This window comes from Myxocyprinus asiaticus, chromosome 19 (genome assembly GCF_019703515.2).
Source record: "Myxocyprinus asiaticus isolate MX2 ecotype Aquarium Trade chromosome 19, UBuf_Myxa_2, whole genome shotgun sequence".
In the NCBI taxonomy this organism is placed as follows: Eukaryota; Metazoa; Chordata; class Actinopteri; order Cypriniformes; family Catostomidae; genus Myxocyprinus; species Myxocyprinus asiaticus.
Genome location: NC_059362.1, coordinates 7734989 through 7757791, shown reverse-complemented (window position 1 = coordinate 7757791; position 22803 = coordinate 7734989). Strand labels below are relative to the sequence as shown.

The following is a 22803-nucleotide window of genomic DNA, read 5'->3' as shown; positions in this document are numbered from 1 at the left end:
AGATTCTGAAATCGGATTAGATCATGTAGTCCAGTCTTGGTTTTGATCTGGATCAAACCTTCAGGATGTGTTGTTCAAAACTTTTTAGTAGGATTGGGATACCTTTGATCCAAAAAATCAGGATTATCTTGATCCCATCAAAAAGGTGGATTCAGGGTGGATTTCAGGAACAAAATGTAATAAAACTTTAAAATTGGTCAAATAATACAACATTTGTATCATGTAGTACATGTGTGTGTGTGTGTGTGTATACATTATATATATATATATATATTGCACTTGATTTGTTTAACTGTTACAGTGATAAAATAGATAAAGTAGACATTAGGCTACCTATTAAGCCTTTCAGTACAGTAAAGTAAAAAAAAAAAAAAAAAGATTTTGTCCCCATAAAATAATCCCAGCTGTCAATATCAAACAAAAATAATATATTGAATTTTAACTGTCATTTATCACTGCATAATAATTACAATGACACAATCATCAGAGATGAACCAGACTGCACATCCAGTCAGTCCCTCGTTCTGAGAGAACACCGGAGGTTGTTCTGGGTCTTCAAATTATTATCAAGAATACGATTTTTGTCCTAATATCAAAGGTCTTACTAGAAAAAAGAAATTATGATCGTGCCTGGTAACGTGCATGTAAAATGGCTAGAAATAGCATTTTAGCTTAGCGTAAAGCTGACAATTTACACAAGGTTTATTTCTATTTCTTCCGCTCCAAACTTACTTCAAACTTACTTCTCTGTCTGCTCGTATGAATGTAACACATCATAAGAAAGTGTTTCACCACTGTTCAAATGCACTTTGGATTGCATCATTTACACTACCGGTCAAAAGTTTTGAAACACTTACTCGTTCTTTTATTATAATTTTTTTCACATTTTAGAATAATAGTAAAGTCATCAAAACTATGGAATAAAATAAATGGAACTATGGGAATTATGTTGTGACTACACAAAATCCAAAATAAATTAAAATTGTGTTATATTTTAGCATCTTCAGAGTAGTCACCTTTTGCCTAGACTTTTCAGAAATGTACTCTTGACATTTTCTCAAACAACTTCTTGAGGTATCACCCTGGGATGCTTTTTAAACAGTATTGAAGGAGTTCCCATCTATGTTGGGCACTTATTGGCTGCTTTTCTTTATTGTTTGGTCCAAGTCATCAATTTCAAAAACTTTTTTTTTTTAATTACATTTTAGTTTTATAATGAAATAAATTAAAATGGTGGCACAATTATATTTTTGTCTACAAAACTAATTTCAAACATTTAAGCATACGCCTTCAGATCAAAAGATTTTTAAGATCATGAGAAACATTTCAGTCAAGTGTTTCAAAACTTTTACCGGTAGTGTATATGTATAAATGTTTCCATCTGAAAGGACTAAATATTAAATGAAAAAAAATGACAATAAAATACAAAGTAATCTCTTCAGTAATCAAAATACTTTTAGAATGTAACTGTATTCTAAATACCAATGATTTAAATTGTAACTGTAGTGGAATACAGTTACTTATATTTTGTATTTTAAATACGTATTCCCGTTACTTGTATTTCGTTACTCCCCAACCCTGTGCCCAAGGCCTATAAACTCTATGTTCACTACACCAAAGAGGTGGAAACATGGACTCAAAAGGACCTAATTTCACTGTTGCAGAAACCCACATACTGCTGGTGTTAGGAGCCATTATGCCTCAGTAGTAGGAACTTTTAGTTCTACTAAGAGTGGAGAAGTGACTAACAAAAAGAAAAAAGACATTTGGGTTGAAATCACCCAGAATGTGAATGCCATGGGGTCTGGCCAGAAGAGGACCACAGAGCAAGTGAAATTTAGATGGAAGAAACTGAAGTTCAGGGCAACAAAGGACCATGCTGAAGCAAACAAACAAACAAACAAACAAACAGGCAACAAACCCTTTAGGTGAGGTGATTACACATATGTGGATCTTGACATTATTGGAGGAAACTCGCAAGCTCTGCATGGGATTCAGATTCGTCTGGCAGAGGAACAAATCACTCTTACTCAACTACAGCAAACCAAAGCCAGACTTGATATCCGCTTCCTAAAAGCAGAGATTCAAAAAGCTGGTCTCTCCACAAATGAAGAAGAACTCTGGAACGTTCTTTAGTTTGTTAACTACTGGACATTTAGCCTTTTTATGATTTAAAACACGTGTTCAAAATATCCACAGTGTATTTCAAATCAAAATCAAATCACTTTTATTGTCACACAGCCATGTACACAAGTGCAATGGTGTGTGAAATTCTTGGGTGCAGTTCCGATCAACATTGCAGTCGTGACAGTGATGAGACATATACCAATTTACAATAAACTTCAGATTTACAACACAATTTAAAGTCTAATATACACATAATTACACACAACACAATATACAAATAATAACATACACTGTACAGTATACAATACACACAATATAGATACACATTATTCAATAAAAAAAGTATATATAATATATATAGAATGTACAGTAGGTTGTATTGTACTGTATTGACATTCAGGCTGTCGGTTGATAGAAGTTGTTAAGAGAGAATATAATATAATAATAATATATACGTATTTGTGAATAATGTATATATATATATATATAATTTATTTGTTGTGGGTCAGATGAGGGGTCTGACTGTTTAAAAGAAATTGAAAATGGAAGGGGATGTTTGAATTGTTGTATTGTGCTGTTTTTTGTCTCTTCAAATAAAAACACTTAAAGTGACCCCATGCTGGCTATTCTACCTATTGGCTATTGTTCTGTACATAGCTAGTAGCCTACATTGTGATATGTAGTCCCATGTAGAGCACTGGTAATCCAGATTTGGTAATCTTGAAAAGTTTGCATTTGGATCAGGGTGATCCAATGTTGCTTTGAAAAGTAAGTAAAATGGATTACCTGATCCTGGATAGCAAAACATGGGATTTCCAAATCCGGATCGTTCTGATCCAGATTAAAAGTTTTGAACAACTGGGCCCAGATTATCAAACTGTGATCTCAGTTTTATGGACCCCAGTGTATGTTCTCTCCAGGCTCTTATGTAGCATTATATGTAAATATCCCCAACACTCTGACAGTGTAATCTCTGCATGATATATGTGATTGGTATCATATTTCTGAAATATCTAAAAGTCTTTATTAAATAAAAAATGGATGGAAAGACACGTCTTATGGGGGGAATTAAATAACAGGTACACTGAGTGTCTTGTTCGTCATATTTATTTTCATTTAAAAGCAACAGAATTTAAATTGCATCCACTTCATTAACAACAAAGAACTTTTACGTGAATCCCGCGATATCTGCCTTTGATCTCGTAGCTGCTGATCCACTACGAGAAATGAGAACTGTCTGACTTGACAGCACTAATTTCACTCCTCCAGAGACTTCACCAGCCTGCTCTTGTCTACTTTGAAGGCGAGGCGTTTGGTATCTCAAACGAGCTTTTTTTCTGCGCAGTACTCTCACCATTGCCAAACATCGCGGGAAGTTCCCTCAGTAGCGTGACGTCACATCGCACAGCACTGGTCAAGATGTCGCTGACGAGGTGAGTCGCGCTGAAAAGGATTTTAAGATTTTAAACTTACAATTTGGCGTTTAAACTCGATTTAAAGGTCTTTCCGTGTAAATATTTGTAAGCCTCTGATATGTGTCGACATTACGCGCTCTTTAGCAGCTAAGATGTGAAGTTAAACGCGTTGAGGCCTGTCTTTGTATCACATTTGATGCTAAACGGCTAATGCTAAGGATGAGCGGAAGATAACAATACTTGCCAAAATAAACACCAAATACACGATAAATATGCATTTTCCATACATTCAGTTTTACTAAATCAGTGTTTCTCAACCCTGTTCCTCACAAGACATAGTGATGTCTGATTTTTGAGAAAATTAATCTATGCGTTTTATTTGCTTTTCAATAAATAATTTCAACTGGTTCACAAATTATGGTCTAAATTATTCCTTAGCGAATCGATCTGAATTCGATCTGATATTGTGTTTTTTATTTTATTTATTTTTTACCCCCCACCCCCATCCTGTAGTTTTCTCCCAGCACCCACCCAGCTGTCCCAGGACCAGCTGGAGGCAGAGGAGAGGTCCCGCGCTCAGAGGTCCCAATCTACTGCTCTGGTCTCCACCCGCAGGGAACCTCCTCTCTACGGCTTCAGGAACTCATGGGTGCCACGCTCTCTAGAGGTACAACAACAAAAGCTTCAGTGAACTATTGCTTATGAAACTTGCTCTATCAGTGCAGCATAATATTTTTAAAGAGATCGTTCAACCAAAAATGAAAATTCTGTTATCTACTCTCCCGTACCCCTTTCTTTCTTTAATGGGACGCAATAGGAGATGTAAGGCATGGAAGAAAGTTATAAGGGATGAGGTACATGACATGAGAAATGTTGTTAGGCACAATCCGCAGCGGATTCACAATATATAATGGCCGCGGGTGCTTTATTGCTTTTATTAAAGATTTTCGACATATTTAAACATTAAGGACAGAAATTTTCTTTAAAACATGCTTGTATTGGAAGCAAATTAATTAAGAATTTACATGTAAACAGTAGGTGCTGCACAGCAATGCAATGTTGTCAATCATCGCTGTTACTATATTATGTATTTGAGCATTGTTCCATTGACCAGTTAGCATCCAGGACCAGTCACTGTCCGTTTTATATATTATTCGTTGAAATGTCATTTTAAAGGACTTTGGAGATGGTGGCGCTTTTCCAGAGATCCATGTGGCCCAGTATCCTCTGGAAATGGGTAGGAAGAAAAGGACCTCCAATGCTCTGGCCGTGCAGGTGGATGCCGAGGGCAAGATCAAATATGATGCCATCGCCAGGCAAGGTCAAAGCAAAGACAAGGTGCTTCATCTTGCATTTTCTTCATCATTGTGCTGTTGAATTTTTCACATTTTCAGTAGATCACAGCTTGGGTCCTGAGAGGATGTGTTCTTACTCTGTCTTTTTTTAACAGGTTATATTCAGTAAATACACAGACATGCTTCCTAAGGAAGTGCTAAATGAGGATGCTCCTGGGTTGCAGAGACCAGATGAAGAGGCAGTGCAAGAGGTGAGAAATTACATGGCTTTGATTGTTTGACTAAGAACAATTTTAAATGTAGATATTCAAAAGAGTTTAAGCTCAATTACACAAAAATACCTGTTGTTTTGGGTGGCTGGTGTAAGACTAACATTTTATAAAAAGTGTTTGTACTCTTTTGTAATCAAATTAACCAGTAAACAAATCTCATTGCTGTAAATGAAAATTCTATTACTATTTTAAATAATTATAAATTCTATAAGTTCTAACCTAGATGGCTTTTATTTCTTATGCAGTTTAGTCTGCATGAAATCACTATTTCCTGTTTCCTCCTCATGTAGCTTACAGAAAAGACCAGAGCAGCTCTGGAGAAACAGGTGTCACAGAAAATTGCGGCTGCCATGCCTGTGCGTGCTGCAGACAAACAGGCCCCAGCGCAATACATTCGGTAAGAGCAGTTTTACGGAATGATACACTTAAAGGGTTAGTTCACATATCATCCCTATCATTAGCTATGTTTCCATCCAAGTTGCAAATGTAATTTATGCGAAAAACCATAATGTCGCAAAAACAATGTGGGACTAAAGGTGTGTTTCCAACCCATGTATTAGCCACTGTGACTTAATGTAATAAAATACTTGTGGTTTAGAGCACATAGACAAAACACTGTAAAGAACTTTATCTCATGTCTGGGAACGACAGCGCGTCACAAAGTTCTGGGAGCACTATGTGTGTGCGCGTGTTCCTCCTTCCTTATATCTTATATTTTTCAAAAGTGTCAAAAAACCTGCTCTTCGGAACAGTTCAAGTTTACATTCAACTTATTTGTTCTGCAAACTCTTATGCAGGGTTTGGATTTTCTAGACACCGTTATTGCAGGATGACTAGAGCAACATTTCAGATGCAATGATTGGTCCGCTGGTTAGTCCAGTTATGAACGAGTTGTGCAGTTACATGACTTTTTTTATGCGCATCTTGTATTCCTAATAAATTCAATAATGGTTTATTCTTATCGAATAAAAAATGTATCCACCTTAAGTGAGTGTATACGTTTCTGCACACTTTGAAGATTTTATTCACATCTTGGTGTTTCCATCCAGCAGTTTTTGTGATATCCCAAAATGAACATACAAATATGTGGATTGAAACTAGGGCTGGGCGATAAAACAATATAGATATTTATTGAAAATTAACTTTTTTCTATATCTATGAAACTTTTGAGTACTTTTTGATATTTAGCCTATGTTTGACTTCTAGATGATCGGATCAGGTACGTGTCGCTAAAAAAACGCAAGTAGTTCAACAAAGTTGTACACACAACTAACTAACTGAATCACAGTATTGAAATCAGCATTTTAGGAAGTATTAGCAGTAGGGATGTGCCTAAAGCCAAATACCTTATTCAGAAAGGCACAAATAATGACTTCAAAACGAATTACGGATTCATCTGAATAATAGAAAAAAAAATTCATTTGATTATCCAAGAAGCACAAGGATAATTGACATTGTAAATAAACATATCCAAATTTACAGCAAATTCATGAATCTGTGCAGCCAATATTTCTAAAGTGTAATCTTTATGAATGAAAATGCACACAGTGTGATTTCAGATTGGATGGGCGCGATCTCGACTCCGTTTGCGATCTCTGTATTTTGTGCATGTGTGGAGTTTGTCAAGTGTAACAATAATTAAGATTCAACATCATATACACGTTCCACTTCTTGAAATGTCTATGTTAATGTATCACACGATTCACACATAATGATTCCCATGTATTCATGTGCAGTTGTGGCCAAAAGTATTGGCACTTGGTAAATATGAGAAAAGGCTGTGAAAAATATCCTTATTGTTTATCCTTTTGGTCTTTAATTCAAAATATTCACAAAAATCTATTCTCTGGTAGATATCAAACAATTCTAAACACAACACAAGTTTTATCAAAAAACAAATACTTATGTCAAATATATGTGTGGCACAATTATTGGCACCCTTGTATTCAATACTTTGTGCAACCTCCCTTTGCCAAGATAACAGCTCTGAGTCTTCTCCTATAATGCCTAATGAGCTTGGAGAACACATGGCAAGTGATCTGAGACCATTCCTCCATACAGAATCTCTCCAGATCCTTCAAATTCAGAGGTCCACACTGGAAGCTTTCTGGCAGAGGCAATCAGTTTAGATTTTTTTTGTCAGTTGGTATTTGATGGAGTCCATGATGCCATGTATCCAAACAAGATGTCCAGGACCTCTGGCATAAAAACAGCCCACAACATTAAAGATCCACCACCATATTTAACCATGGGCATGAGGTACTTTTCCATATGGCTACCTCTCTGTGTGAGCCAAACTTATCTCTGGTGCTTGCTGCCAAAACGTGCTGTTTTTGTTTTATCTGACCATAGAACCTGGTCCCATTTGAAGTTCCAGTAGTGTCTGGCAAACTGAAGACTCTTGAGTTTGTTGTTGGATGAGAGCAGAGGCTTTTTTCTTGAAACCCTCCCAAACAACTTGTGGTGATGCAGGTGATATCTAATTGTAGTTTTGGAGACTTTCTGACCCCAAGACCCAACTAATTCCTGCAATTCTCCAGCTGTGATTCTTGGAGAATTTTTGGCCACTCGAATCATCCTCCTCACCATGCGTGGAGACTATATAGACACATGTCCTCTTTCAGGCCGATTCGTAACATCTCCAGTTGATTGGAACTTCTTAATTATTACCCTGATGGTGGAAATTGGTATTTTCAGTGCTTTAGCTATTTTCTTATAGCCACTTCCCATTTTTTGATCTTTTGCAGCACATCATAACTTTATTCTTTGGTCTTACCCATTGTGATGGATGACTAAGAGAATTAGGCCTGTGTGTTACCTCATATTTATACCCATGTGAAACAGGAAGTCATGGCTGAACACATGTTCCTTGTCACCCAGGGGTACTAGAAAATTTAAAATATGAATGGGAATATACTTCAGATATATTTTACACACAAGAATTTCTAAGGTTGCCAATAATTGTGACAAATGTGTTTTGGAGAAAAATATTTAATTATGAGATCCCCCCCCCCTTTAAATTAGTTTACTTCAATTAATGCTTAGATTTTTGTGAATATTTTGAATGAAAGATCAAAAGGATAAACAATAAAGACATATTTTTCACAGCCGCCTTTGCTCATATTTACCACGGGTGCCAATATTTTTGGCCACAACTGTATAGCCTAAACCTGAGCGTGATGTTAATTACCTGACCTGAAGAGATGGTTTCACGTCGGAGCTTGTCTATCCGTCTTTTAAGGTGGACCACATTTCTATCCACATCAGCGAAGATTATGTTTGGTTAAGACTTTATTCTGAAAAAATTTTAAATGCTCCACATAGTATTCATCTATTCGGAATATTCCTGCTCATGTGCAACGAATAAACTGAAACATGCTTTTCTTCTTTAAACTGCTAAATTTGAGAATGTTAAGTGTTCTTGAGCTCTGGAAAGGCGCTATATCAATTTAACATTATTATTATTGTTATTTTACTAAATAATGGATAGACTTACGTGACTTTCACCTGTTTGTAGGCTATATCAATTTATTTTAATTGTTTTTAATGTTTGAATTTGTATTTAATATTCACTGTAAACTGTATGCTTGACATTTCACATTTTGCTTGACACCTCCTGCCTCCAGAGTAATATTATACATTATTCGAAAATACCGTTTCAGCAGATATCAATATCAGAAATACCAGGAGAAACCACAGTTAACATTCCACAGTTAATATAGCCTACAAATTCAGCTTCATCTGGTAAGTAAAAAAATAATAAAATGATAATTTAACTAAAGAGTATTTGTAGCCTACAATAATAATAATAATAATTATTAGGCTATTATTATGAAAAGGCATTTACAATGCTTGTTTATAAATGTAAGAGTAACATTTAAAAATGGGCGTTTCGTTTAGTTTAATTCTTGAGTTCTAACAAACGTGGAATCCAATTCTGCCCCCATTAATGGTATGAAATGTATATTGTGGTAAATATCGATTTATATGAATATTATTATTATTATTATTTTATTTTATTTTTTTGCCCATATCGCCCAGCCCTAATGGAAACCCATTTAGTTACTCACCCTCATCTCATTTGTAATGTGAATGACTTCCTTTCATCTGTTGGAGACAAAAGGATTTTAACTTCTCTTTGCTTGCATTGCGCACATTTTTTGTTTATAAATCTCATAAAATGTCCTATTTCATAAAGGTACACACCCTCCCAGCAAGGACTTGCGTTTAACTCTGGAGCCAAACAGAGGGTCATACGTATGGTGGAAATGCAGAAAGATCCCATGGAACCCCCACGCTTCAAGTATGTTGTCTTAATCTTAGCTTGGAATATAACCATCCACATCGGAGTGGAAATCACAGAGGGCATGAACTCTCACTGTTTGTTTTTCTTTTCAACAGAATCAATAAGAAGATCCCCCGTGGACCTCCGTCGCCTCCTGCTCCTGTTATGCACTCCCCAAGCAGAAAGGTAGGAGTCTGACTTCAGCCAACTATCGATCTGAACATTCTCTTTGTTTACTCTCAGAATCCACTGAAATCTGTCTGAAGACCATATGCTGAGAGCATCTCAACTAACCTCAAAGCTTCTGTTTTTTTATCTTCTCTATTTTCAGATGACAGTGAAAGAACAGCAGGAGTGGAAGATTCCTCCCTGTATTTCCAACTGGAAGAACGCAAAGGTAACGCTATGCTCTCCCTCCACAGAGTATCCAACAATTATTGAGCTGTTTATTGTACTGGTCTAAAATATTGGCAGGAAATAAAACCATGCTGCATTCTCACACCTCTCATCTTTGCATCTCAGGGTTACACCATCCCATTGGACAAGCGTTTGGCGGCTGACGGACGAGGCCTGCAGACTGTTCACATTAATGAGAACTTTGCGAAGCTAGCTGAGGCTCTGTACATCGCAGACAGAAAGGTTATACTGCTTATTCCTGCATCTCCAAGTACTCTAAATCACACATTACTAAGCTGGATGTTTAATGACTTTTAAAGTCAGCATGAAATTGAAATTGACCCAGTTTTACTTTATGCCATTCCTGGTGTTATTGTTCATGATTCATCAGTGCACATTATTCCATAGAAATGTTTATTTTTTTGTCGTAATCTTTCATAAAAATTGTAAGATTTGCTATGCCTCCTGAAACATCTTTTTTTCATTTTTTCGGCTGTTATCGCTTTGGCTGGAAGTAATGTTAACCTATAGTTAAACAGCTATTTAGGCCTTGTTTTAGTCTTGTAGGTAATGCAGACTTTCTTAAATCTTGCCCATAGCTAATGCAAGAATGTAATGCCCGTTAACATTAATAGAATAAAGGTTATGACAATAAAATAACAATAGTCTTTAAAAAGAAGTGTTACCATGGGAGATGCATTGAGATACTCTTGAGGGTGAACAACAGCACCCATGTCCCAGTTAAAAAGCCTCCTTATTTGTGGCTGGCGGTGATTTTTCAGGAGGGGAGTAGTCTTCCACATTCCACTGCAAAATTGCATTTAGGTCTGGCTCTATTCTCATATAGACCGCCCACTTTTTAACATCCGATCAATTACCAATTGATAAAATCCCCTTTAAGTCCCACCCTTGTTTTCTCTGTGAATATTTGTTCCTTTAAAAATATGTCATTTTACAGAAAATGAGTTGTGAATGTTGAGCATGTTGACTTAAGACTAAATAAATCCTAAGGATTTTGTCTGAATGGTTTCCAAAATGAAATCTAGAATCTTAATTTAGAATACAATACAATGCAATGAATGAATAGAATCAAGATCAGCCTTCTCCTGAACTTTAAAACAATACTCAATCATTTATTAATTCTAGAGATTTGCAAAAAAAGAAAAAACATTTTCTAAATTAACTAGTTTGTGGATTGTCTGAATGACTAGCCCTGTATGATTGCACTGCATTAGTGTCATGTTCATCAAACCCGTTTAGTGATTAGTTTTTAAGGACACAGTTGTTCTTGTGATCAAAAGCAGCTTGATGGCATACAACAGAATGAAACAATGCAAGAGTCTCGAGACTTTTTAAAGTTACTATAAAGAGTGTGTTGATGTGATGCAACAGCCAAAGACTGCATGTGTACATAGACCAGAAATTCTAAAATATTTGGATAGTAATTGTCTTGAAATGTATTAAAGCAGATACAACAGTGCGTTGGGGACTTTAGCGATGGTGCTTTAATGAGGATGAATTTAAAGACAGTTACAGCTTTTGGAAACCTCCAAGAAGTTGCATCTTCATCCCCTTTAAAGCACCACATAAAATACATGGATGTACAGAATAATACCTAGATAAACTTACTAGTCAACCATACTGACCGATCCCTAATTAATACAGTTGTGCTCAAAAGTTTGCATACCCTTGGAGAATTGGTAATATATGTACCATTTTTAAAGAAAACGTGAGCAGGCAAAACACATTTCTTTTATTTCTTATGGGATTCATATTCAACTGTAGGTTAATAACAGAATGGCACAATCATAAAACAAAACATGGCAACAAAGAAAAAAATTAAATGACCCCTGTTCAAAAGTCTGCATACCCTTAGTTCTTAATACTGTGTATTGCCCCCTTTAGTATCAATTACAGCGTGCAGTCTTTTGTAATAGTTGTCTATGAGGTCCCAAATTCTTGCAGGTGGTATAGCTGCCCATTCGTCTTGGCAAAATGCCTCCAGGTCATGCAAAGTCTTTGGTCGTCTTGCTTGAACCGCATGTTTGAGATCTCCCCAGAGTGGCTCGATGATATTAAGGTCAGGAGACTGTGATGGCCACTCCAGAACCTTCACCTTTTTCTGCTGTAACCACTGGAGGGTCAACTTGGCCTTGTGCTTAGGGTCATTGTCGTGCTGGAAAGTCCAAGAGCGTCCCATGCACAGCTTTCGTGCAGAAGAATGCAAATTGTCTGCCAGTATTTTCTGATAACATGATTGACCCCTCTCCAAAACATGTTGACCCCTCTCCAAAAATAGCACTTATGGTTTTGACCATAAAGCTCTATTTTGGTCTCGTCACTCCAAATTACAGTGTGCCAGAAGCTGTGAGGCGTGTCAAGGTGTTGTCGGGCATATTGTAACCGGGCTTTTTTGTGGCATTGGCGCAGTAAAGGCTTCTTTCTGGCAACTCGACCATGCAGCTCATTTTTGTTCAAGTATTGTCGTATTGTGCTCCTTGGAACAACCACGCTGTCTTTTTCCAGAGCAGCCTGTATTTCTCCTGAGGTTACCTGTGGGTTTTTCTTTGTATCCCGAACAATTCTTCTGGCAGTTGTGGCTGAAATCTTTCTTGGTCTGCCTGACCTTGGCTTGGTATCAAGAGATCCCCGAATTTTCCACTTCTTAATAAGTGATTGAACAGTACTGACTGGCATTTTCAAGGCTTTGGATATCTTTTTATATCCTTTTCCATCTTTATAAAGTTCCATTACCTTGTTACGCAGGTCTTTTGACAGTTCTTTTCTGCTCCCCATGGCTCAGTATCTAGTCTGCTCAGTGCATCCACGTGAGAGCTAACAAACTCGTAGACTATTTATACACAGACACTAATTGCAATTTGAAAAGCCACGTGTGGGAAATTAACCTTTAATTGCCATTTAAACCTGTGTGTGTCACCTTGTGTGTCTGTAACAAGGCCAAACATTCAAGGGTATGTAAACTTTTGATCAAGGCCATTTGGGTGATTTCTGTTATCATTATGATTTAAAAAGGAGCCAAACAACTATGTGATAATAAATGGCTTCATATGATCACTATCCTTAAATAAAAGACAGTTTTGTTTTTTTTTTTGCATGATCAGTCATATTTTCAAAATCAATGGCAAAATTTCACAATTTCTGCCAGGGTATGCAAACTTTTGAGCACAACTGTACATAGAACAGATCCTAGATCAGTTACCTTTATGTAAAAAGCTGACTAATGCATGACTGCAATTAAGATGTATATTAACAGTGTATCAGTAACGTGGAACAAGCTTTGAGAGGTGTGTTTGGCTGGTGTTGATGTTAATTTTGATATGTGTACAGGCCAGAGAGGCTGTGGAGATGAGAGCTCAAGTGGAAAAGAAGATGGCCCAGAAAGAGAAGGAAAAGAAAGAGGAGAAGTTGAGAGAGTTGGCTAAGATGGCCAGAGACAGGAGAGCTGGTATCAAAGCCCATGGTGACAAAGGTACCACTGTATACTGTTATGAGCGCATATGTTTATTATATAAAGGAACAGTTCATCAAAAAATTAAAGTCCTCTTGATTGTAAAAATTAATGGGTTTCTTAAAGCCAAGTCCACACTACAATACACTTGTTGCTCTGCACAAACCCAAAAGACTTGCACTTATCTGTCGTGTTGATGCGCACATTAAAGGGATAGTTCACCCAAAAATGAAAATTTTCTCATTTACTCACCCTCATGCCATCCTAGATGTGTATGACTTTTTCTTCTGCAGAACACAAACCAAGATTTTAAGAATATCCCCGCTCTGTTGGTCCATTCAATGCAAATGAATGCTGGACAGAAATCTGAAGGTCCAAAAAGCAAATAAAAGCAGCATAAAAGTAATCCACAAGACTCCAGTGGTTAAATCCATTTCTTCAAAAGCAATATGATAGGTGTGAGTAAGAAACCGATCAATATAAATGTCTTTTTTTTTTTTCTTTTTTTTTTTACTATAAATCTCCACGTTCACTTTCAGATGTGAACGTGAAATTAAACATGCGCAACAGGTGACTCGTATGTGAAAGTGGAGATTGATAGTAAATAAGGACTTAAATATTGATCAGTTTCTCACCTCATCTAAAAAGTCATCATCTGGGATGACATTAGGGTGAGTAAATGATGAGAGAATTTTCATTTTTGAGTGAACTATCCCTTTAAAACAACTGATCGCAGACTATGATTGTCACTAAAGCTACAGTTTAAGGAATTCTCTCACAAATTCTTGCACATAGCAACACAAGTTTATTCTTTGAGACAAACTACATGGAGAAAGGGCTTGTGGTCGAATTTGCACTGACTTGCACAGAAATTGAAAAATTATGTCTCACAAGTACGTAGAAAATCTGCGACTGGCATCTGCTGTGATCTGGTACTTCTCACAGATCTCTCACCAATGCAAACCTCAAAGGTGATGAGCTTGAGTCTTGTAGTGTGTGCTTGGCTTAAGTCACAAACACCGGTTATGGGTGACCCATGTGCCCGGTCAGCAGTGTGCTTTCACAGCTGTTAGCGAGACCACCATGTGATTGACTTTTTTTCCAGGCGGCGAAGATACAGAGGTCGGGGAACGTGATGAGATCCGTAATGATAGGAGGAAAGCGAGGCAGCACGACAGGAACATCTCCAGAGCCGCCCCTGATAAGAGGTACATTTATTTTTTTACACCCTTCCCCTAAATCATTAATGGGCCTCTATGTTAGAGTTCCACTTTAATATACATGACATAGCATTCGTTTTTCTCTGCTGATTCCAAATAAGTCGATTTTTTTTTTTTTTTACATCAGGTACTTTTTAGTGGACTTTTTTTTTTTTTTTTTACATGTCCTTTATCCAGACTTGATTTGCCGCAGTTGTTAAAATACTTTTTTTAGTTTGTTTTCCTTTAAATTATTATTATTTTTTCTTCACAAAATTTCATTTTTGAGCTCCACCCTGAGCTCAATGTTTCAGGCAAGTGTAATGAAGCGTGATGCATCTGGCTGTCAGTATGAGGTGTTAATGTGCATTTAGCTGATGTCATAGTGATTTTGGTCCTTTCAGGTCAAAGCTGCAGAGAGATCAGGACAGAGACATCAGTGAGGCCATTGCTCTGGGTCAGCCGAACCCTCGCACCTCTAGTGAGGCTCAGTATGACCAGAGGCTCTTCAATCAGAGCAAGGTAACCAGTCCTTAAACTTTGCAGTAAGAAGACCAATAGATTTAAAACTTAATTGAAAATTATCGTATGATTTTTGCTTTTTTGTGTGGATTAAATGAAAGAGATAGTTCACCCCAAAATAAATTATGGTTGTCTGTGACTTTCCTCCATTATGGTTGACTACTTTCTTAAAATATGTTATTGGTCTTATGAACCTTATTCGCGGTAGCACCATTTTTATTTTTGATGGTAATGACATTGAGGCTGTGAGGGATAGACTTCAAATGGTTCAAACCGTTCCACTGACAAAACATTGAAAAAAAAAAAAAAAAAAACATCTTTCCAGGAAATTCTCAAACTCCAGAAAACATGAGTGGTGGAAAATTAGATGTAATCTAGGAGCTTTATACAGCTTAATACAGTGCATGCCTTTGAAGAGACTATAAGTCTGTCCTTCATTTTCACTCCTATCAAAAACCCAGCATCACTGTGAATAAGGTCTGGTGTGCTTGATTCGTTGGCACATGTTATTTTAAAGAGAAAAAATCATAATCTTTCTTCATAAAGTAATTTCTTTCTCTGCCTCTGAAAGTCATGTTCATTTTCATAGTGAATCTAATTTTTAGTTGCTCCGCTCTAAAATATTTAATCAGCTGGAAATGGCTCAGTGGGTGCAACCTCTATAATCTGTTTTTAAAATCCTTAAATAGTAAAAATGAAATGCTGGAAAAGTCATGGAAATGTATTGATCAACAGGTGTGGGGACCCTGCTGTAAGAAGCATGCTTCTGTAAGTTTGATATGTGCGTCCTATATGTGTGAAGCTCATTGTCTTTGTGTGTTTTGCAGGGAATGGACAGTGGTTTTGCTGGCGGAGAGGATGAGACGTATAATGTATATGATCAGCCCTTTAGAGGCGGTAGAGACATGGCACAGAATATTTACAGGCCCAGTAAGAATGCTGATAAGGACAGATACGGAGATGACCTGGATACACTCATGCAAACCAGCAGGTATGAAGACACCTGAACAGAACATATGCATGTGTTTTCAATTTAAATCATATACCAGAATAATTTTTTTTAATCAAATAAAAACAATTTACGTTTTGTGGCTTTTAATCCATAGCTTTGAAGCCATCTATGTGCTAGTATACTGTTACAAGTTGACAAAATTAACTTTTAGCGACTCTTTCGGAAAAGCATGGAACTAAAAATATTGATGACTCATCTTGCACCACACTAGAGTTTTGTCCAATCAAATGCTCTTGAGAATGAGACTGCCCTTTCCCCTAAGTACACAGCTATGACATAATTCACCTTTTTTAACATAAAAAAAACTCGGTGGACATGCTGGCAGGCCCAAATGGGGTTGCTATATCGTGAAAAAAAGTTTACGCTTAAAATGCCCCTGTATACATAAGTCAGGCATATGTGGTCTTGTTGGAAAGCTTAGAATCTGAACCTTTCAGAGATAACAATCGCTTCTGCATTTGTTACTTAAAATAAAATAAGGCCTTAACATCCTTGTCGCAAATAAGTGCCACTTAGTGGTTATGTGGTAGAAATATTAATATAAAAGTCTTTAAAATTGCATTAAATAGATTAATCATAATGAAAGCTCTCATTCCCAGGAACGTGTCTGTACAGTTAATTTCGTTGCACTAATACCACAGTTTAAAAGATTTTCAAAAGAAGCACAAAGTGAAATATGATATTTATAAGACATCAAATACAAACGTCTTATTTATGCACCGATAACTGCTGCTGTAAGCCCCAAATAGCTAAAAACTTTAGATCTGATTTTACCACAGGAAGGTCTCTAATAAATGAGCCATTGTTTACTTGTCTGTGAGTTTGCTTGTTTGAATAATCCAATGTTATATCTTAGATGTCCAGAACAAAATATGCAGTGCCACAGATATGAAGTCAATAATTAAGTTATCAACTATTAATGATAAAATATTATACATCATCGGAAAGGAAAGGATATCAGCTTTCTAATGACACCTAGATTGAGCTTCTAGTCCACTCAGAGGCTGAGATATTTGCTGAAAAAAATAGGGGTGGAGCAAGAACTGAAAATTAGACTGCATGACTATGGACGAACACATTTTTGAGGGCTAAAATGCTTTATAGCGCCACCTACATTTCAGTTCGGCATTTTGTGGCATTTTTTTTCTAGTACTTCCTGCCATCTAGTGTAATAAAATAAGGCTATTTGGAGGGAGATGGGGTGAACAGAACCAAACTAAAAGTTTTTTTTTCATCACTTGTATTTTCATAATCATAAATAGGCCTGTTTGTTTGTTTTTTCCACACTTTTACAAGTAGGCCATATACAGCAGCAGAATGCACCACTCTAAAAATGACTATGTACAGTTAAAATATTAATTTTGTGAAATGTCAATTTCACATCTGTTCTGTTGTCACTGTCAGAAATGGTCATGAAACATTGGCTACCTAGTACACACTCACACTCCAGAGATACAGTACCCTAAAAATGAGAAAGATTTATCCAATATCTCCAAATGTGCTTCAATGAGAAATCCTTTCCATCTATGATTACCCTATTTTCTGAGTTGTTTTTAGGTTAGTAATGCAAATAACTAATAATTAAGGATTTGGGAGAGGATGACTATAAATCTTTTTTTTCCTGCTATTACTGTTTGCGACGAGCACATCTCAAGTTTGTCACCCAGCACTCGTTGATTCGCGCTGTGACTGTGACAAGCATGTGGGAGAGAGCGCATGGTAGTGACTGCGAGCGCCCACAAACTGTTTCCATCAATGTGCGCACTGACTGAAGCCACACTCATGTTATATAAAGTGTCTTATAATCAGATTTATATTCGCGGCTTTGTAGTTTCATTCATTCTTTTCATCCTTTTGCTTTTCCTCTATAATGTTCCAGCAATTTATAGATTCTGAAAATTACAGTAAATGCTCAAGAAAAGTGACACCTCAAAATTCATGCACATTTAATAATGTTATGTGACTTAAACATCACGTGGGCCACAAAAATGGTTTGTGGGCTGGATGCGGCCTGCTTGTTGAGTACCATCTGAACACTTCCCATCTCTCTCCAGGTTTGTTCCTGATCGGGAGTTCTCAGGTGCTGATCACGGACCCCGCCGGGATGGGCCTGTAAAGTTTGAGGAGGATCCTTTCGGGTTGGACAAGTTCTTGGAGGAGGCCAAACAACACGGAGGCTCCAAAAGGGTGTCCACTAGTGGGCGATCCAAGGACTACGACCACGAGAAGAAGCGCAGGAAGGAGTGAGAAACACTTCCTGCATCCACAGTTGCAGGGTCAAATCCCACCCCTTCCTTGTTTATTGTAAAATGAATGCTAAAATTTATCTGGTATATCATTTTAATTATTGTTTTCACCCTTTTAAGCCTAGATGTTTAGCATTTTCCTTCAATTGTGTTTTCTTTGATAACTCTCAAATTGTCAAGCTAAAACTCTTGTGCTGCACAGTCACCCTAATAAATTTATAATAGTGGATTACATTGGATGTGAGAAATTGTTTGTGTCGGGTGTGAAATGACTAAAATAATCTGAAAAGTGTTTCAGCAACTTTGGTGTAAATTGAAATTAATTTTAAATGACTTATCTCCATTAATCTTATAAAGCCAGTCTTGTCCTCTGCGGTTTCATCTGCTGAGTCTGCTGTTCACTTTAGCCTACACTCTATAGTGAATTAAAGCTGCTCAACAACTGCATTTGTTCAAAGAGAGAGATATTTATGTTCTTTAGTTCCATGAATAATACATTATCTAAAGTGGCATCTATAGATTTTTACTCTGTTAATTAAAGGTGCACAATATTTTTTATGTTGCACTGGGCAATTTGGTAGTCATCTTTGACTTGGACTTACACTGACATCTAGTGTCATGGATGCATCTTCATGCTAAAGTTTTCAGTTGCCAATGATGAATGTTTTTTTCTCAAGTTAAAGTGTCCAATAACAGGGTCATTACTGAGATAAAGGGTGCTTCTCAATCAGAAGGCTGCAGCCTCGTTAGTCTGGATATATCGGCTGCCATGTCATCAAGCACGTTGAATGCCTTCTCAGTTCAGCATTAAGTGCATTCTTCCTGGCCTTCAATACCTTAAATCCCTAGCACATGTCCCAAATTATTTATTTATTTTTAAAAAGGCGGAAAACTAGTCACGTGTCTGCAGAGGTGGAAACCTTTATGATGCAGCCCACACACTTTAATTTTTTTTTATTCTCCAAGTTTTTATTTGCATTTGCAGCAATGACAGCATGTAGAAAAATAAAAAGGGTAAGTAGTTTAGACAATACAACAAATTCGAAGACACAAAGCACAAAATTTTTTATTTTCATATTGTAAAGGATTTCAATATAAATTCTAAGATCAGTGTTGCAAAATGTAGTATATAAATGCTTTTTTTGAGTGACTAGTTTTGTGAATAAAAAGTTTTTCTAAAATAATTTAGAGATTAAGGAAATGTTTTTGTTTTCTGAAGTATATGGGTTTTCTAAAAAAGTAAAATCGCATGGTTGTAAGCATATAGTTTTCCATGCGCACTTACTAGACCATCTCATTCTAGCACTGAATGCTGAGGAGCCTAGCCTACAGTCAATTCCTGTTGCTAATGGCATGCTGCATGAGTGTTTGTAGCTTGCTAGCCTGCTTAGCATTGCTTATTCTTATATGTTCATCGTTTTATCCTTTGCCATTTTACCACGTGCTTCGGGTTTTCCCGCATTTCTACTGTTTCATCTGTTTATTTTACCGTACACACCCATTTCTCTCTCTTTTTTTCTCATTTTTCTCTGCTTGTCTACATCTTGCGTCTGTACTGTGTAGACCTGACCTGCTAATGAGGAAGGGGCCACACTCCTCAGGTAATTTGGCTCATAGTGTTAATAATAACATAGCAGTGGTGGCTCAGCGGTTAAGGCTCTGGGTTACTGATCAGAAGGTCAGGGGTTCAAGCCCCAGTACTGCCAAGATGCCACTGTTGGGCCCTTGAGCAAGGCCCTTGACCCTATCTGCTCCAGGGGCACCATATCATGGCTGACCCTGCACTCTGACCTTAGCTGGGATATGTGAAAAAAAAAAAAGAATTTCACTGTATATGTGCAAATGTATAATGTGTGATAAATAAATACAATTATTATTATTATAATTAATTATTATACTAACTGGGGCCCAGGGCAGGAAGCAAACAAACTGGTTAATCTGAATGTCTGCTAGCTGGCTTGAGACATCACATATACTACAACACATAGAGGCTGTATCACCTAGATATCATATAGAGACTGTCTGTTCCCAAAACTACCAAACACAAAACTCTCACAAAATGATTTAGAAAAAAATTTGATTAAGGTCAAACTTTAAAAAAAAATTAAAAAAAAATTTTGAAGATCATATAAAGGTTGGGCTACTAAACATTAGACCTCTTTCTACCAAAGCACTAATTGTAAATTAAATTTTTTACAGATCATAGTTTGGATGCGCTCTGTTTGAGTGAAACCTGGCTTAAACCAGATGAATATATTAGTTTACATAACCCCCATGTTATTTTATAAACATGAGCCTCATCTGAAGGGTCGAGGAGGAGGTGTTGCTACAATTTACAGTGAAGTTTTTGGTGTTACTCAGAGGACAGGATATAAATTTAAGTCTTTTGAACTAATAATGCTTAATATGACACCGTCAGATATAAATAAAAAATCTCTGTCGTCTTTTGCCCTTGCTACAGTATATAGATCACCTGGGCCTTACTCTAGTTTCCTTGGTGAATTTGCACATTTTCTATCAGATCAAGTAGTTAATGTAGATAGAGCTTTAATTGTTGGTGAATTCAACATTCACTAGATAATGAAAATGACACATTGGGATTAGCATTTATCAATATTCTCAACTCTCTTGGAGTCAGACAAAATGTGACCGGACCAACTCATACTGACTATAGAAATGCTACCGCAGAGTGATGACTTCTCAGATCATTACCTCGTCTCTTGTTTGTTGCAATCAGCTAATGTCACTCAATCTACACCATGCTATCATTTAGGTAGAACTATTCTTTCTACTACTAAAGATAACTTCACTAATAAACTTCCAGAATTGTCTCACATACTCAGTAAGTCAAAAAGTTTAGAAGAACTTGATGTAATAACAGTGTATAAATACAGTCTTCTCTAACAATCTTGATAGTGTCGCCCCCCTTCGATTAAAGAAAATGAAAGAAAAAAGCCTTGCACCATGGTACAACTATTACACTCATGCTTTCAAGAGAGCAGCTCGTAAAATGGAGAGAAAGTGGAAGAATGCAAAATTAGAGGTATTTCGCGGTGCATGGAATGATAGTGTCTGTAGCTACAGACAGGCACTAAAAGCTGCCAGGTCAGCATATTTTAGCAAACTCATAGAAAATAACCACAACAATAAGTGTTTATTCAGTACTATGGCTAAATTGGTTAGGAATAAAGCATCGACTGAACCTGATATTCCATCGCAACACAATAGTAATGACTTCATGAATTTCTTTACTGATAAAGTTGATATAATCAGAAATAAAATTGGAACTATGCAATCAACTGTCACAGCACCTCAGATAACAGTGTCTCATTTTTGCTCATGACCAACTTCAATCCTTCGCTGTCATAGGTCATGAAGAGCTAACAAAACTTATCAAAAAATCAAAAGCCACAACATGTATGTTAGATCCAATACCAACTAAGCTCTTAAAAGAGGTATTCCCAGTAATCTTAGAAACTCTTCTTAATATTATTAACTCATCCCTATACTTAGGACATGTCCCAAGAAACTTTTAAAATGGCAGTTTAAACCGCTTAAGAAGCCACAGCTTGATCCTAGAGAACTGGCTAATTACAGACCGATTTCAAATCTACCATTTATGTCAAAAATGCTAGAAAAGGTAGTGTCCTCCCAACTATGTTCATTTCTACAGAGAAATGGATTATATGAAGAATTTCCGTCAGGATTTAGGCCCCATCACAGTACAGAGACTGCACTTATCAGAGATACAAATTACTTGCTCTTATCATCTGATCACGGCTGCATTTCTCTTCTAGTGCTTTTAGATCTTAGTGCTGCCTTCGACACGATATGCATTTCGGGTGCCAGGGCGTCTGATATCAGATTAAATTTATAAGTGCTGGCTAATACTAAACGTAGAGTTTCTAAAATTGTTATTCATGTCGGCACTAACGAAGGAAACCCTAACAGGAACGGGAGAGTCACCCAAACGCCCTGCTGCGAGTGCTCTTCAGCCGACAGTATCTACTGGCTTCTTTCTCGCTGACCTCCACTCGCATTCGGATGTGTGTCAGCTTGACTAATTCCTTACATTTATCACATGTAAACCCCTCACTGCTGACGGAAGAAGCTATAGTAAAAACATGTGGCATGAAATGCAGGAAGCACTAACATGAGCAAATGCCATGAATTACCGCAATTGTTTGTTGTTGTTGTGGTTGTTCTTGAGCGGCGAGGGTTTGAGATCAGTGTGGTTCGTAATCAGCAGATGTTTGAGATTGATGCAATAATCCATGTAAAACACAGTGGAGAAAATGAATGCACACAGTACAGATGCGAGATGTAGACAAGCAGAGAAAAGTGAGAAAAAAGAGAGAGAAAAGCAACTCAGACTTTATTATCAGAGATAAAAAAGCAATCTTCTGGCATGAAAACCCCAAGACTTTGTGAGTGATTTTTCACAGAGATGGCAGAAGCCACAACAAATTGGCACCCCAGATGGGACTGGAAGGAGCAGAAGTGTGAAAGACCACGGCAGGCTGACTAGACAGGCAACACCACAAATAGGTGGCCACTTAAAGGTA

The 22803-nt window shown here is 37.0% G+C and overlaps 1 protein-coding gene across 1 annotated transcript; it reads left to right on the top strand.

Annotated features, from left to right (window-relative positions):
- The first annotated feature begins 3413 nt into the window (after positions 1 to 3413).
- LOC127410432 (SNW domain-containing protein 1-like) lies at positions 3414 to 18472 on the top strand. Its single transcript, XM_051645695.1, has 14 exons — positions 3414 to 3560; positions 4056 to 4209; positions 4719 to 4880; positions 4993 to 5088; positions 5400 to 5506; positions 9308 to 9412; positions 9511 to 9580; positions 9726 to 9791; positions 9917 to 10033; positions 13139 to 13280; positions 14365 to 14467; positions 14863 to 14980; positions 15808 to 15971; positions 18047 to 18472. Exons 1-14 carry the CDS (start codon positions 3547 to 3549, stop codon positions 18237 to 18239), a joined length of 1611 nt encoding a protein of 536 aa, XP_051501655.1. The 5' UTR covers positions 3414 to 3546; the 3' UTR covers positions 18240 to 18472.
- The last annotated feature ends 4331 nt before the right edge of the window (positions 18473 to 22803 follow it).